Source organism: Tyto alba, unplaced genomic scaffold (assembly GCF_018691265.1).
Source record: "Tyto alba isolate M040663 unplaced genomic scaffold, T.alba_DEE_v4.0 Super-Scaffold_28, whole genome shotgun sequence".
Taxonomy (NCBI): Eukaryota; Metazoa; Chordata; class Aves; order Strigiformes; family Tytonidae; genus Tyto; species Tyto alba.
In genome coordinates, this window is record NW_024881302.1 from 9,380,971 (window position 1) to 9,396,916 (window position 15,946).

Consider the following 15,946-nt stretch of genomic DNA (forward strand, 5'->3'; position numbering starts at 1 on the left):
AGATCACAAATACATCAAGATGAAGAGAAGCAATTAAAGAATATGCCTTCTTCCACTCAGAAGGAATCTGGGAATGTTACAGTGATAGTTTTTGAAGAGAGAATATCACTTCGCTGCTGATACCTACTACAGGACAAAGATTATTTATATTAATTTCTCATTTATTTGTAATTATCAAAATGCTGTAGTTACACTTTTTTTTTTTTTTTTTTTAAAAAAGGCAGCTGCTTATACTAATTACAGTAAAAAAATTAAACCTTTGTAAGCTCCTGGATCTGTCCTTTCTCTTTCCCATTCTTCTTTCTTAATCACTTGAACCTTCTCCCTTCTGAAAATTTGTAGGTTGGTGGAAAAAGTGGTTCTAATACCACACATCCTCAAGCCATGAGTGTTATCTCCTTTTTTTTTACATAGCTTGTTTTTCCATATGTTCTCCTAGTGTTATGGGTCATGACAACATTCCAGGTGTGATGTGGTATGGCTGGTACAGATGATGGAAATTTTGTCTCCTCAGTTTCCAGGTCATGTTATACCCTTCCCCACTCTTTGTTCCTTAGAACCTTTCTCTGGATTTTTCCAGTAGCCGTCTTTGGCAGATCCTGAACAAACTCTACCTGAAAGTCAAAAATGTTCACTTTTAGCCAAATACATTTCAATTAATCTCCCAGATGCAAGGAAAGACACACTTTTATTATGGCTGGGGTAAAAAGATGGGAAACTGCACAGCTTGGGGCTGGGACAGTGAAATTCCTTACTATACATCTTAGCTGACTGTACAGATAGCACTTGCAGGGACAAGTACGACAGTCCTGAAGAGATGAGTGCTTCAGCTGTCAGGACAGCGAGTTACTGGTGTCTTTCCTGAATTCCAACCACTCTGATGTCAGCAGGAATTTCCACTTTGCTTTGGCTGAGAGTCTGAACTGAGCCCAAGGGAGGAAAGGGTAAGAGCTGAACAACTTGTCCATTTGAGTTGCTGTGAAAAACCTAGTATTTAATGAAAGGAAGACTAGACCCTGATAAAGAAAATTTACATTACTATTTCCTCCCTTTGGGTCCTTTCTAGCACATATAGTGAACCCAAGGCTACAGCTGCAAGAGATCTTGTAATTTACTTTTATTTTATTTTATTTTATTTATTTTATTTTATTTTATTTTATTTTATTTAACTATGGTTGGAGTGTTTGTCAGAATGCAGTTGAAAAGAAGCTGAGGCAGGACAAAAACTGTTCAAGTTTTTATACAATTAGAAGACCTGTCTTTTTGTGGTGTACTTACCTTCCTTGGATACTTGTAAGGTGCAGTCACCGTCTTGACATGTTGCTGAAGCTCATGAGTTAATTTTTCTGGATCATGCGATATAAAAGCAGGAGCTAAAACAATGAAGGCTTTGACTACCTGTACCACAAAAGTTAGGGGACTCCATTAATTTCCGGATGTGGGAATAAAAGGATCCATTTGTTGCCAAAACTAAGTATCAAAATTCATAATGCAAATATTTGAGTTTTTTCTTCAATTTCCCTTTTCATTGGCTGTTTATTACAGAATGCAATGTTATGAAGGTGTCCTGGGTTTGAGTGAGTTGTGGTGTGGTTGGTAGCAGGGGAGGGGGCTACAGTGATGGCCCCCTGTGAGAAGCTTCTTGCAGCTCCCCCGATCCAAGCTGGCCCCACCTCTGCACCAAGGCTGAGCCAATCAGCTGCACCTCTGTGATACTATATTTAAGAAGGGGACCTGGGAGTAGGATATATTCTGCAGCAGATGATTTTTTGCTATTTTTCCACTTTTTTTCTTCTTAGCTCTATATACTACTAAACTTCCAAAAAGTTGTAGAACAGAAAAAAAAAGATAACTGAAAATCTGACCCTGGGGCTCAAAGAAATGTTGCAAAGTTGAAAAATATAAAAAGAAAAATTAAACACTCTGGATATCATTGCCATCATGTGCTTAGTAAGAAAAAGATAAATAATTCTATTTCTATTTCTTAGACAAAAAGATGTCACAATAAGTCTGAAGAGCCAAACTTTTTTTCCACATCAAACCCTGAAAACAGGGAAATAATTCTGAAATTCTAAGATATGTTAAGTAATGGTTTTAAAATTTTTTTGACCCATTTTAATTTCAAAAATCTGCAACATGTTTAATTGCAAGGAAGCCTAGTACATATACTGAACCTGATTCTTGGAATGAGGTGCATTACTTTTTATATCTTTTTTTTTTTCTTTTTACCTCCCCTCGAATTGGATCAGGACTGCTGACAACAGCTGACTCTGAGACTGCAGGGTGTTGTATTAATGCACTTTCAACTTCAAATGGACCAATACGATACCTAGAATAAAATACAGACATGACAGCTGTAGCAAGCTAGCCGTTCAATTGGTCTTTCCAGATTGAATTTTAACAGGCACATGAGCAAATCTAAAAGCAACTGACTTACCCAGAAGAATTAATTATATCGTCAGCTCTTCCAACAAACCAGACATATCCTTCTTCATCCATAATCCCTCTGTCCCCAGTGATATAAAAATTTCTACACACAGAGGCAGCAGTTTTCTCTGGATTATCCTGATGACAGTCAAACATTTCAAAAATGTATCTGATTGTTAGTGAAATGTAATACATTTACTTTGCAGTGGTAGTAAAGATGATCAGGACAACTTTTTAAGTTGTTTTCAAAATGTGTATGTTCAATACTATGCTATGTCTTCAATTAAAAAAATAGAGCCACATTAATTAGCGGTTTTGTGGTGGAAACATTCAAGAGGTGGAAAAGAGCATTTGTGTATACGTGGATTCATGTTCTAGGGAAAAAAAGACTCTGCTCTATCAAAATGGCTATCCATCACAGCAAATTACTAAAATGTATAACTCTCTTCAGAGAAACGATTTATCATTGCAGGGGGTTGCCACAATAATGTCATGTCAATGGAAACTTTTTACCCCTAACTTTCAAGACCAAAACATAAATGAGGTGACCTAACAGGAAAAACTTCCTTATCTACATTGATCTATCATGTCTAGATTACACAGGAAAAACATCTTGACAACAGAAGACATAATGAAAAATTGAAGTAATGGTACTGAACCAAAAGAAGTTTTTTATCACATAGTGAGCAATTACTTTGTGCAAGTTGTTGTTTGAAGATGCTACAAATATAAAAATATTATGGGGGTTCAAAAGAAGATTAAACACATAGTTAGGTTCCCCGAAGCTTATTCAACACAATAGTTTAAATGCAGTGAAAAATATATTTGCCTGATTCTAGTATTTTCTTAAGTATGTACTACAACTCAGCACCACCACAGAAGGAATACTAACTTAGATGGACCTTTGACCTGAACCAGAATGGCCATTATTCTGACATGTTTCTTTAAGCCTGTTCTGCTTTCAGTGGTAGAGCATTCCCATTCAAATAGTAATGTTAGGTTATGTATGCGACTACCACAGAGCCATATGATCATCTACACTTGAGGGTTTTGTGCTGTAGTTTGTCTTCGTACTGATGATCTTGTGTGCATCATCCATGTGACAGACAACTGTACAAAGGGTTTCTCTGACAACAAAGATACGTGCATGCTGGAATGTCTAACTTTTAAAGATTTAAAAGATCAATTTGTGGGTACCTCTGACATTGGTATGAGGGAATAAGATACTTGTGCTCTTTGGATGTATTTTGATGTATTAGAGTAGCCTTTATGTGCTTCCTTTATTAATCCTTAACCAAGGATAGGAGCGGAGTGGAAGGGAAAGGAGTGATGCATTGAACATGAAGCCTATCCCAACTGCCTAGTACAGGTCTAGAACAAGGTACACCCTGGCTCATGTTGCATTTTGAAGTTACATGCTGCCAGTCAGCCTGTTCCTGGAATAGCAGAACACTGTACTGATCAGGCTCAAAGCCTTCAACCAACCTAGTGAGACCTTGTGAAGATCCTGGATGAAATTCTGCTCCTTGAATAAGTCAACAGAACTTTGCTCTGGGACTCTCTTGAGCTTTTCAGCAGGCACAGACAGACCAACTCAGACTTACCAAGTACTCAGAGAACAGACAGAATGGTCGCATCGGCTTAACTCGGACAGCAATGTTGCCTTCTGCTCCTGTAGGACAAATAGCCCCACGGTCATCTACAATCTGCAGAAAGGACAGAATATCATAATTGCTTTGATTAGCTCAGTGAAATATCTGTTATAGCACAGTGCAGGACAGAGGAGGGACACAGACAGCATTCCTTTACCCACAACTGCTGCTGAGCTCAGATGTGACATATCAACATACCTGCACATCATAAGGGGGAACAGCTTTTCCCAAAGAGCCAGGTTTAATTTTCATTCCTTTCATATTGGCACATATCGTCACCTGTATAATAGGATTTTTTTTTTTTTTTAATTTGTGCAATATCTGGTAGACTTTATTATTGTTTGCATTAGGCATGACAACTCTTCATGACTTTGTTGTGACAAGGGCTGAATCAGGACTAAAGCTCTGCAGTTCTTAAGCACATCAGAGAGGAATTGAGAGGCATTTCAGGTTAGCCCTGTGGCATGAGGTTGCCTGTGCTCAGTCTGAGCCAGTGAGTTCTTCTGCAAACACCTGAATTTGCAAGACAGCAGATGTGAAATTATTACAGATCTTATTTCAATAGTGGGACAATTAATTTGGGACCATATCAAGGATAATAGGAGAGAATGCCTGAAATCTGACTCTTAATAGCTTAGTTAATGTCCACTTATAGAGAAGTCTGGGATGTGAATTGATTTAATATTTTTCATTAAAACCTCGGACAGGACAAATTGATACCCAGAGCAAATTATTTCTTTTTTTTTTTTTTTTAGTTTTGCCTTTTAAGTAAAGATGATGAAGGCATCTACTATAAGTTATTTGATCTGAGGTAATCTCTGGCATAGTTCTTGTAGAGGGCTGAACTCTGTAGTCACAGTATTTCCCAGAAACATTAAAATATGCAGCTAGTTCATTTTGGAACTATATAATCCTATATATATATGTATATATATTTATATATATAGAGAGACTATATATAGCCTCTTTTTAAAAAGTTTATTTAAATGATTCTCACCTTTTCCATTGATTTACCAAGCACATTGTGCCTCTAGTATTGTTACCTTTGAAAGGACATACTGCAAGAATTAATGCAAACGTACTGTTTCAGTCTGGCCATAACCCTCATAGATATCCAGCCCTGTCTGGATTTTCCACTTTGCCATCACTTCAGGATTGAGCGGTTCCCCTCCAGATATGCAGTGTTTTAGACTCGTGAACTTGTAGCTTGAGAGAAATATCAAATGAAATAATTTTTTTAACTCCTGAAAATAGCAGTGAATGGTCATAACTGAACAGCCTCCCTCAACTTTCAAAGTATGCCTAAAACTTCACAAGTCACTTTGGAAATGACAATAATCATCCTGTTACACAGTCTTGGATTGGACTCTAGATTGCTTGTGATATCACTGAGGATAATGTGGTTTATCTCTGTGTCACTGGAAGGGTTTTTTGCTGGAAAAAGATTGAGTAAAGGTGTTTTCTTGGAAGAGCTGACAAGAAGGAGAAATCTGAACAATCACATCAAATGTTCATGGAAAGCTGAGTTATGCGCTGACATCCAAGACCAGATAAGACACTGAGAATTTTCTAGAGCAAAAGGAAGGCTGAATAGGAACACAAAACCTGAATTCTCTGCTAAACCAGGGTTGGCTTTTGTCAGGATGAAAGACCTGTGTGAGAAGAGTAAGTACCTTACCGAAGATGTAAAAAATCCTTACAAATCACACTGGCTACTCGTAAGCTGAGTATTTTACAGTGTAACAAAGTGGTAGGAACAGCTGCCAAATAACTCTCAGCCTGTTAAAGTCCTATAACTGCTCACTTCATTCTCAAGTATATGGGAACAACTCCACTGTACTCCAGTAATTCCCTGATCCAGTGCTGCCTGAAATCTTGACTTAACTATGAACTATAAGTTCAGAGGAAGTGACAACTTAAAAAAATCTCACTTCCTCTATGCTCTTTTCAAAGACCCATTCCTGAAGCCTGAATGGCCTAAGGTGTGACCAGCTACTCGTATATTTCAGAACATAGCTTTCTTTTCTGAGAGCAAATTTTGTTAATTAGATTTCCCTTAACTGAAAAAAAAATAAGCACCATAAGGAACTAAGTGGCCAGAGCTGTCACAGCATTATATCCCAGCCTCTCTCTGCTACCCCTGCAACAGATGTGTAGTACCTGCTCAAATCATGTTGGACCAGTATGCGGTAGGCAGTGGGAGCAGTGCAAAAGGCAGTGATAGGATATCTTGAGAGAGTCTAGAAAAATAGAAAGTTATTTTGTTGAAAATAAAAATTAATGAGGAGTCTGACCTTGTAAATGTGCATGTGATTAACAAAATTTATGTGCTCAAATGTCTGCAACATGAAAACCATAAAAATGTAACATACATTCAACACAGAGAATGACTATGGATTAGTGACTATGAATCCTGACCATGGAGTGTCTGTACCAGTCAGTCCCACTGCTTTAGAAAATATAGTAATTTCTGTCCAACAAAAATCACTTGTGTAAATGAATGACCACTGAGAGTAGTAGTTCCAATTAAGAGTGTTTTCTGCTTCCCGAGAAGACTGTGTCCCAGGCTCAAGACTAAGTGACAATAGTGAACTAATCAAAATTTTTCCAATTTTATTCTTGAGAAAGTCTGGGTTTCCTCTACATCAGAGGCCAATGTTGAGGAGAACAAGCCAGCTGACTGGTTTTGCAAAATGGAAGAGAGGAGGAATAGGCATTCTGGCAACCCATTGAAAATTCAGGATAACAGGGCCCTGATTCAGGTCTGTGCCATACTCTGATTACTGCCTCCTGCTCACCCTGAGCCCAAAGTAGCTGGAAGTCCATACCTGAAGTAAGCTTAAGGCTACATATGGGACAAAACAAGATCCTGAGTTCTTTTCATCCTTCATCTTTCACCACATATTCTCTAAATTGTAGCCACATCACACAGCCTAACCAGGAGGGAAAACATTTGTTCCCCTAGCTTACTGGGCATCAAAGGGAGGGGTGATTGCTTGGGATGTGGGAAGTACTGTCCTTGCTTCTACAGAGCAGTGGGTATCCATGCACTGGAGCCCAGCTTGTTTGCTTCATTTATGCAAAATGGAAATAAAATGCACAGTATAAAATGTTATACTTACCTCTGCAATAACTGCTGGTTTAAACTGTGGCATATTGTGTACAAAGACACATGATCCACAGATCCATGGTGCAAAAACACTGCTCCAAGCTGATTTTACCCAGCCAGTATCAGAGGTATTCCACATTATATCTGAAGGAGTCAAGTTCATCCAGTACCTGATGATAAAACACAGATGAAAAAAATGCTTCATAGAGTGTGAGGGACTCAGACACATGTCACAACATAGTTAAAGAAAGGGCAGGAGGCTTCCATTACAAATGCAGCGTCAACAATTGGGGTTCTTTAAAAAGTTTGTAAAATTGAAGAATTTAAAACATTCTCTTATTTTCCTACATTCCATCCTGTTTAACATTTCCAGTGTTTCCTTTTCTCCTGAACAGTGCAAAGCATCCTTGGCTTGAGTTACAGAATCTGGATCTATATCAGAAAACAAACAGATAATTTGAAATAGGCTTTCCCCACCTTGTGGATAAGAGACATCAGCTAAATCACATCTTATTTCTCTAGGAAACTAACCAAATTACTTCTACGTACTCTGTACCACCAACTTCCAAATCAGAATGCCTTGGGAATTGTATCCTCTGATTTTCATGAAATTTCTCACTCCTTGGGAAGCATAAATAAAAGATGTTCAATGACAGCAAACCAGTACCAAGCCACAGATTCAGACTGAACTCTAATTTTTAAGGTATAATGCTATGGTCCAAGGTTGCTTTGGTTCTCAAGGAAGGTTTACATAATACTAAAGCACTTGACTTTATCTGGTTTTGCTACAGGATGCTATCCTTATTGCTACTCTGCAGTCAGCCTTCTGAGCAGCAGAACGATGTTTGATGATCTCAACTGAGTCTTGAAGGAGCTTTTAAAAACAAGGGTTTCACCATGAGAGGGGAAAGGTGAGGAAGAAGCAAGATCCTACACTTGTGAAATGCTTACATTTACTGGAGCTTTTACAGTCACATTTTCAATTTAATTGTGATCATGTCACTTACTTAGGACACTGGGAGCAATTGCAAGGTATACCTGCCACTGGTCGAAAATCCAATGCCATAACTGCTGTGTGAGTGCACCACCATTTTTGGGGAGCCTGTACTTCCACTAGTAAAATAGATCAGCATTGGGTCTTGACTCCTTGTCTTGACACATTTATGGTCAGCAGATGTCACCCTTTAGAAGAAATAGTATATGACAGTTACCACATGCACTTTTTCACAAGTCCTTTGTGAAAAGAATACTGCTTCCTGCGGTATTTTTTATGGTTTAGGAGATAAACAGGAAAATGGCCCCAAACTATATGATCTCACTAAATAAATAGTTGCATCAGATATCATAGATAAGAGTTAGAGAGCACATTTTTCTAGTCACAAGTGTGCTCTGTATGTGATAACTTTTGCAAGAGCACCCAAGGTACTTGTTAGAGAATAGCAGGTAGATGCAAAAACAACTGCCTCGACATGTACCATCTCCCAGTCTGAAGTCAATGGGGACCATGTTCAGGCCATTACGCCAGGTAAGGTGGTCTTAGATATGTATTATACCATTTATGTTCAAGAGACTGATGAACAATTCAGATTGCCCGAGCTACCAAAAATAGTCAAGAGAAAAAATAACTGATGCCATGACAGCTGAGCATTGACAGCTGCCAACAGCTATCTTCTCACTGAATTCAGTAGACATTAGCCTGGGCTCTAGAAGACAAGCACAAAATAACTGCAAGATTAGTACTCTGTGTGCTTGACTTGTGATCACAGTAGAAGCAGAGAGCTTTTAAAAGCTGGTAGGCTGAGTAAGGAGAAGCTGAAAGACGTGAATACAGCTCCCAAAAAGTGTATTGGAGGAATTTTTACTTAATGCAGCGATTGCAGCAAGTTGGCAGAGGGATGCAAAAATGCAACTCTTTTGTATTTTGGGAATTAATCCCAAAACTCAGCAATGTCACCTGACCGATACAGATTCCTTCACCTCACAGTAATGATGGCAAAATATCTGGATACTCACACAAAGAGTTCTTTGAGGTTCAGCCACCCATCTCTGCTCCCTTTGGCTACAATTAGTCTGCTTTTCAGAAACTGGCAGTCAGGCATGACAGATTCCACTGCAGGTGCCAGTTTATCATTGGTTATGATGCACTTGGCCTTTGAAGCCTGGAGTCGGTATAAAAGGTCTTTGGCTGTTAATTGGGATGTTCCTGGAATAAAGACAATTCCTGGAAAAAAGCAACAAGCAATTTAGAAAATGGACCATTTCTCTTTACTATGTTCACAGGACATTATCCCAGCCATAGAAAAGCTGAGCTACTTGCCAAAAGATTATTTTTTGAGAAACAGGAGTCAAGTATAACTCAGGTTTGAAGGCAGAGCTTGGGTGAATTTGTGGCCTAGGAATGGGGATAATTTGGCTCTGAAGGACCTCCAAGCCCTGCAACACTGATGTTTAGTTTTGTGTCATCCATATTAAAGGTATCTAGATCATGGGTAAGACCTAGAGTGGTTTTGAGCACTTCCTTCATGATTTGTAACTCAGGAAGGAAGTGTTGAGATTATTATCCACTTAATTAAGTATATGAATAAGGCCAGCATTTGGATTATATTTACATCTGGAATAAAGCCATTATTAATTTAAGGAATGAATACCTCTAATATGAGATAAACAGATTGAGGTCAGGTAGCTTACATACACTGCTCGGTCAACAAATCCCTGTAATAGCAGAGCAAAAAAATATTGTATTGAATTATTAACCAGTCTAGTCATATAACTTACTGCATTAAAACTGGACACACTGATAATGTGTCTGGTCAAATCTGGCCTTAGATTGTAAACATACAACTTTCACTGGCTTCAACTGAGGATGCCGCTTAACTGGACCATGTCTGTTCAGCACCTAATACAATGTCACTTTGGTTCCTGTGTGAGTGCTCCTTTTATGCAAGAGCTGAATTGTGCAGGGCACAGCAGCATATTCCTGCTTCCTGCTTACATACCTTTTTTTTTTCAAATTAATTTAGCCTGTTTTTTGTATCTTCTATTTATTTTCTTTCTGCATCCAAGAGATCAGTAAGGTCACTCACCTGTTCGCATACAGGCTACATTCAGTAGCCACCATTCAGGAACACGAGGCAAAGCTGCTATAACTCTGTCTCCTCTCTGCAAACCACATGCCTCAGAAAGTATATTAGCTGCTTTCCTAGACAGAAATCCCAACTCTTCAAAGCTCCACTTCACCTCCTCTCCCTCATCATTTATCCACCAAAAAGCTGGATTTGCTGGTCTTCTTCCACCCTAGAATACAACAGAAGATACTAAAATAAGACAAACCATAAAAGGTTTAATTTCAACCCAAAATAACTCCAAACTAAGCAAATCATCCCTGGCAACTAGTCTCTTAAAGTGATACCTGTCTTTCTGACAAAGAAAATAAAATAGTGCATTCTACTCTGCAGATAATACTATCCAGTATCCATCAGGAAAATTCATCTGTATCATCTGAGATTTGTTTCAATGTCTATGAAGAAAAATACTACCTTTTCCAGTCGTGACCACTCATCTAAGACATCACTTGCAAAGTTGAAATATTCAGGCAGTTCCTTTTTACACTGGTTTATAGAGTCATAATATGAAATAATCTGTGACGTAAGAAGCTTGTTGCATCCATGGAATAATCTGCAAGGTGACCTGAAAATCCGCAAACACTGAGGTAGCCACGGTTGAATAAATGTTCTCATAATAAATGATGTTTTATCAGACAGTGGGGAAAAAAATCAGATGCACAACTACAGGAATCAGTCATCTGAAATGAAAGAAAATACATTTATAAACAGCCAGGTATTGGATGCTATCTAGTTTGTGATGTTGGATAAATTAATGCAGACCAGCTTGAATAAATAGGTTGCTTGTGTACCTCCTTGGTTTTCCCCATTATTTTATGGGATTCTTAAAATAAGCATTCCTCCTTTTCTGACAAAGAGATTGTGCATTGTTTATAGTGAAATTATAAACTTTGTCCTCTATTTTTTCAGCTGATCTCATATCTCATCTCTCAACTTTCACTTGCCAGTCCTTTTCTAAATATTTATCTCTTGATTCCCGTAAATTTTACATTTTACTTTACCTGCTTATAGAAATAAAATGCCACTAGTTAAAAAGTGTTTTGAGGACACTATTACCTTGATTTAAAATGGTCTCTGTAATTATGCTATGTCTTAAATATACACTAGATGGCGATTTACACTGAATTTACGCACCAACAGAACTGCTGAATCCGATTTATTTCCTTGTGAGTTCTATTTTCACTAGGGGCGTGGAATAAACACAGAATCAACCAAGGCAAGCAAAGGTGAAATGCCAAACACTTCCATTTGCTTTGCACTTCAGCTGAAGTATGCAACTTTGAAAAAAGGTACATGTTGTAAAAAAAAATTGCAAAGAAAATGCCAGCACTTCCAGTTGCACCTAGTCTTTCCTATACAACATACAGGTCCATATGTAAGGGACAGAATGGATGATACTGCAGTTGTTTAAAGCCCCTTGGAAGTCAAGAAAACTGTATCTTTTCTCATAGATGAAGAATCTTCTGACAAACTTGTTTTGAGTATAATCAAGTCCCTAAGAATCTACCCATAACATTAAATCTAAAGGAATCTTTCCCTTAATTCAATGGAGCCAGCTTTGCTTTTAAACAATGCTCACGTGAGGCATGTGCCACTAGCTCTCGACCACAAAACAATTTCCAGCGTGTGAGTGGTAACAAAGCAGAAGGCCCAAGAATTGTATTTATCCTGCATCCAACGTTTTCTGCTGACTGGCCTGTGACTTCTACAGAAGGCAGATATTCCATAGCTCTCAAACTGTAAAGCACAAAATGAAAGATCCAGAACTAGTTAGCACTTATGAAGAAATATGCAGAAATGTGACCTAATCTGCTGTATGCCTGAAAGAAAATATTGTGATCTACCAGTTTCAACTGACTGTTCAGTTCCACTAAATCCCACTCCTTTCCATCACTGCAAATCTGTCCTGGCAGGACTGACTGCTGTATGATCCATCTTGTACTGCAGTTTCCTTTGAGGACATATTGATCTGAAGCCCTTTCCAAAATGGTGCCTATTTCCTTGTAGGAGGTTTCCAGGAGAGATTTGAGTTGACTGCTATTTGTTTCAGTGGCAGACAGGGGAAAACCTGCTCTCTAAGCAAATGGTTTTGTCATCCTACCTGTGCTCTGTGAGCCTTAGGCTGTGTTCTGAGCTTACAAGGGCCTGCTTAGATCAAACAGGCCTTGTTAGTTTTCCCCTGTACTTCTGAAAGATGCATTTTAACCCTCCTAAGATGTTACTTAAAAGACGTCTTTGGAAAAGAACCTGTTATGAAGAGAAAAAGACCACAAAGTCAAACAGGAGACTCTTATCTTTCTGCCTTTTTTTTTTTTTTCTTCAGTACCTGATTGCTGCCTCTGTATTTACGTGTGATCTTATCTTGCAAGCAGACTGAATACACAGCTCTGATTTCATTAGGCACCCTGTATGAGTGTTAATAGAACACATCTCAAGGTGTATTACAACCCAAAGCCTTTAAGACTGATAGGAAAGAGTTCACATGAAACCCAGTCCCACTCACACCAGGCATGAAAACAACCTAAACTGAAGCAATATGCCACCCAAGATCCTTTACCCTCAGGAAGATGGAGATTACCATGTCAACGACCATTACAAACACTCTTCCTTTTAGCAGTACCCTCCGGATACCAGATTTTTCATCCTTTAGTCTAAGGACATGAAAGAACAAAGCAGTACTGATCCTCAACAGGAGAGAAGAATCATTATTGGAGACAATTTCTGCAGCTATCAGTTTGGTACTACCAATTCAGATCCACCTGTCCTCAAGTCAGCTCTATCCTTGTCTGTGCCAATGCAACAACCACCAGAATACCTGGTCCTCTCTAGAGAGGCTACAGGTTTGGGTGTACAGTTCACAAATTTCAGCATAATTTAAGGGTCAGAGATACTTCTGCTACAATTACAGACTGGCAGGTGTTTAAAGAAATAACCATTTCTTAGTAAATGGTGCTGCCTTAATCTTTTTGTAAGATATTTCTTAAAATGTTCTGAAAAGACTAGCTAAGGAGGCCTCATAGTTCACAGACACAACTGATAGCTATCCTAAGAATGAAATAGTACGTTTGGTCCCTTCAGTTTACTGTACAGATATTAGCTGCATGAAATTGTACTACCACCGAAAACCAATGGCAAAATCTTCTGGTTTAACCCACACTGTTGGCACTTAAGCAGAGATAGGAGCCTCACAGACAACACACTGAAGAAACACAGACATTAAAGTTACATATGCAAAGAAACGAGAGTTTTTCCCTGCTCTGAATCAGATCTCTAATAAGTAGCTCCAGAAGCGCAACAGACAAGCAAATATTAAGCAGAGGAGCATCCCTCAAACACTGTCCCAGGTACCTCACTTTCTGTTTTGTCTGCAGTTCTGAGCTGGGTATCAGTGACAAGAGCAGGCTGTCTAATTAGAAAAGTGCATTATGAATTGGCTGGTGCTTCTGCAGGCAAGTGTTTCCTTTTGTGCTCTCTCACCCTCCCCCCAAGGTTCTTATTATTTACACAAATAGTAAACCCACATTCCCCACAGATACTTTTTTATTTTTCCAAATGATGCTAAAGATGGGGAAGTAATTAACTCTACTGATCTTCCAGTGGAAAGGTGCAGTTGGCTCCACTGGTGGTAGATTCTGTTATCAACCTTATCAGCCTCTTGCTTTGGCTGATACAACAGCCATCTGAGCAGCAAACCCTGCTGCTTAGTGCTCCTTTGCTTCTTTCTTTCTCAGTAACTGGATAAAGGCAGGACAGGATGAAGATACATAAGCTTTTCCTTCTGCCACTATTGTTTCTCACAGGCTTCCCGACAGCAGACACTATAAGCCCAAATGAAACAAAGCCAGAGGAAGCCAAACTCCCCAAAATAAAAAAGGAGAACAATGTACTCTTGCTGAAAAAGAGCAACTTTGACAGAGCATTGAAAGAAACCAAGTACCTGCTGGTGGAGTTCTGTGAGTATCAATTTCCACTGTCTCTTACCCTTATGGCTCTGCAAAGCATGGCTGATGCTGGGGCACTCAGGTATGCTTGTTTTACTGTTGCTTTGTCCTCCCAGTAGTCCTTGTTTGTTTTGGTTTTCTCCATGTATCTATTTCTGACCATAACTACTGTAATTTCTTCCTTTTTGAGGTGGCTAAATACCAGTCTGCTACATAAGACAGATACTGTGAGTAAGATGGGTCATCACACACACTGCTGAATTGACATTCTCCACTCCCACTGACTAATTTTGCAAGTATGTGTTTCACGGCAGTGATGGGTGAAACCGTAGGTATTAAAAAAAAATGCAAAAATAACCAACAGAGAGGGCTTTTCTTCCTTTCATACTTTAATCAGTGCTTTGTATGAGGTTTTTGCCAGATGGTATCTCTCCTCTGTGAGTGTTTAGGCTTCAAGGAATGTCTTTTTACAACCTTTTGGTGTCTGTAATTGCATTATATTGGACTTCTTCCCTGAAATTAGAACTTGATTAGGTGGAGGTCAGTTTATGGTTTTTCTATTAGGTTCATGTGCATTCCTCATAGGGGAGAAACTAGTCGGTCCTTTTGAATAACTAACTTTATTATAGAAGGTCTGGCCATCTGAGCCTTACAGAAAGTAAATCACAAAAGGAAAAGCCAAAAGGTATATTCTCATGATGTTACCCATTTAAAAGTTCAGATGCTGCATAATTTCCCACTCCACAAACATGGAGCTGTATTACCTAGCAGCTTGCTGGCAGCAGAAACACTTAAATCTCCATAGGCAGCAAAAGCTTTGTCTCTGTTCCTTGGGCTTGACCTTGCTTCACTGTGCCATACTCGCTGAGCTCAGTGCACACATCCACTTAGCCTTAAATTATAGAAACACTTTGCAAACTAACACTCCTTTGGAGGCAGGCATTACAGACAGGCACAAGATGAAAACCTCAATCTATTCCATATTTGGAAGGGATATTTGAAATTAAGGCAATATCCTAACTTTGCAGAAGTGCATGTAATTTGTTCTTTTGCTTCAGTACCAAATCTGGATGATGATGATGATAATAATTAGTAATAGTAGTGTAGGTCAATCTGAAATGAAAACACTTGTATTTTTCCAACAACAAAACCTAAAATACACTAACAGATTAATGACACTAAAAATATCTTTGGATCATAGCAAACATTTCATTAATCCTGAAACAATATTATGAAACTTTAAATATTTTAAAAAACTTTCAGAACAATCATGTTAGAAATGTCTTTAAAACTTTAAGACTTTTAAACAATTTTGAAAGTGTTGAAATTTAGCAAGATTTTATTTTTTAATTGCAGAGGGTCTAAAGCTGTTTGAAAAATTCAGTCTACAGTTGTGAGCAGCTTTGATCTCTCTAAACATGCATTATTTTGGTGAAAAAATAATTTATCAGAAAAATAGCCAAGCTCTATTCTCAGCTTTGCTTATAAGAGCTGATTCAAAGCACAGAGTCTAAATGTTCAGGTCAGAGAAGAGTCTGAAGCCAAACCTCTTTAGAACTGGCAGAGCTGATCAACAATAAGATATTGCAACACACTTCAGAATTTCAACCTAATACTGAATAGAAAGAAGATGTGTGAAAAGTTTTATAAAGAGATAAGATGGTGAAAGTATTGTGGCCACAATCTTAACTGGTC

The 15,946-nt window shown here is 38.5% G+C and overlaps 2 protein-coding genes across 2 annotated transcripts in view; one reads left to right on the top strand and one right to left on the bottom strand.

Moving 5' to 3' along the window:
- Positions 1-263: 263 nt before the first annotated feature.
- LOC104364193 (acyl-coenzyme A synthetase ACSM4, mitochondrial) lies at positions 264-10,981 on the bottom strand. The gene is made up of 13 exons (XM_032983814.2): positions 10,725-10,981; positions 10,272-10,482; positions 9,202-9,409; positions 8,227-8,370; positions 7,202-7,358; positions 6,240-6,319; positions 5,162-5,285; positions 4,278-4,358; positions 4,032-4,133; positions 2,438-2,565; positions 2,230-2,329; positions 1,279-1,398; positions 264-614 (listed from the first exon to the last, which is right to left on the bottom strand). Exons 1-13 carry the CDS (start codon positions 10,923-10,925, stop codon positions 528-530), a joined length of 1,743 nt encoding a protein of 580 aa, XP_032839705.1. The 5' UTR covers positions 10,926-10,981; the 3' UTR covers positions 264-527.
- Positions 10,982-12,969: 1,988 nt separating this feature from the next.
- The window catches only part of PDILT (protein disulfide isomerase like, testis expressed), a 28,490-nt gene continuing 25,513 nt past the window's right edge, over positions 12,970-15,946 (top strand). The window contains 3 exon segments of the mRNA XM_009970774.3: positions 12,970-13,158; positions 13,800-13,914; positions 14,042-14,263. Coding sequence (XP_009969076.3) covers positions 12,970-13,158; positions 13,800-13,914; positions 14,042-14,263 — 526 coding nt within the window.

Excerpts from the sequence above, each read along its gene's own strand:
- LOC104364193 (XM_032983814.2), bottom strand. The coding sequence starts at position 10,925 with ATGAGAACATTTATTCAACCGTGGCTACCTCAGTGTTTGCGGATTTTC. Across the intron at positions 8,371-9,201 it reads AACCTCAAAGAACTCTTTGT|GGTGACATCTGCTGACCATA; the intron begins GTGAGTATCCAG and ends TTTCTTCTAAAG. Across the intron at positions 5,286-6,239 it reads GTCCAACATGATTTGAGCAG|CTACAAGTTCACGAGTCTAA; the intron begins GTACTACACATC and ends ATTTCTCTCAAG.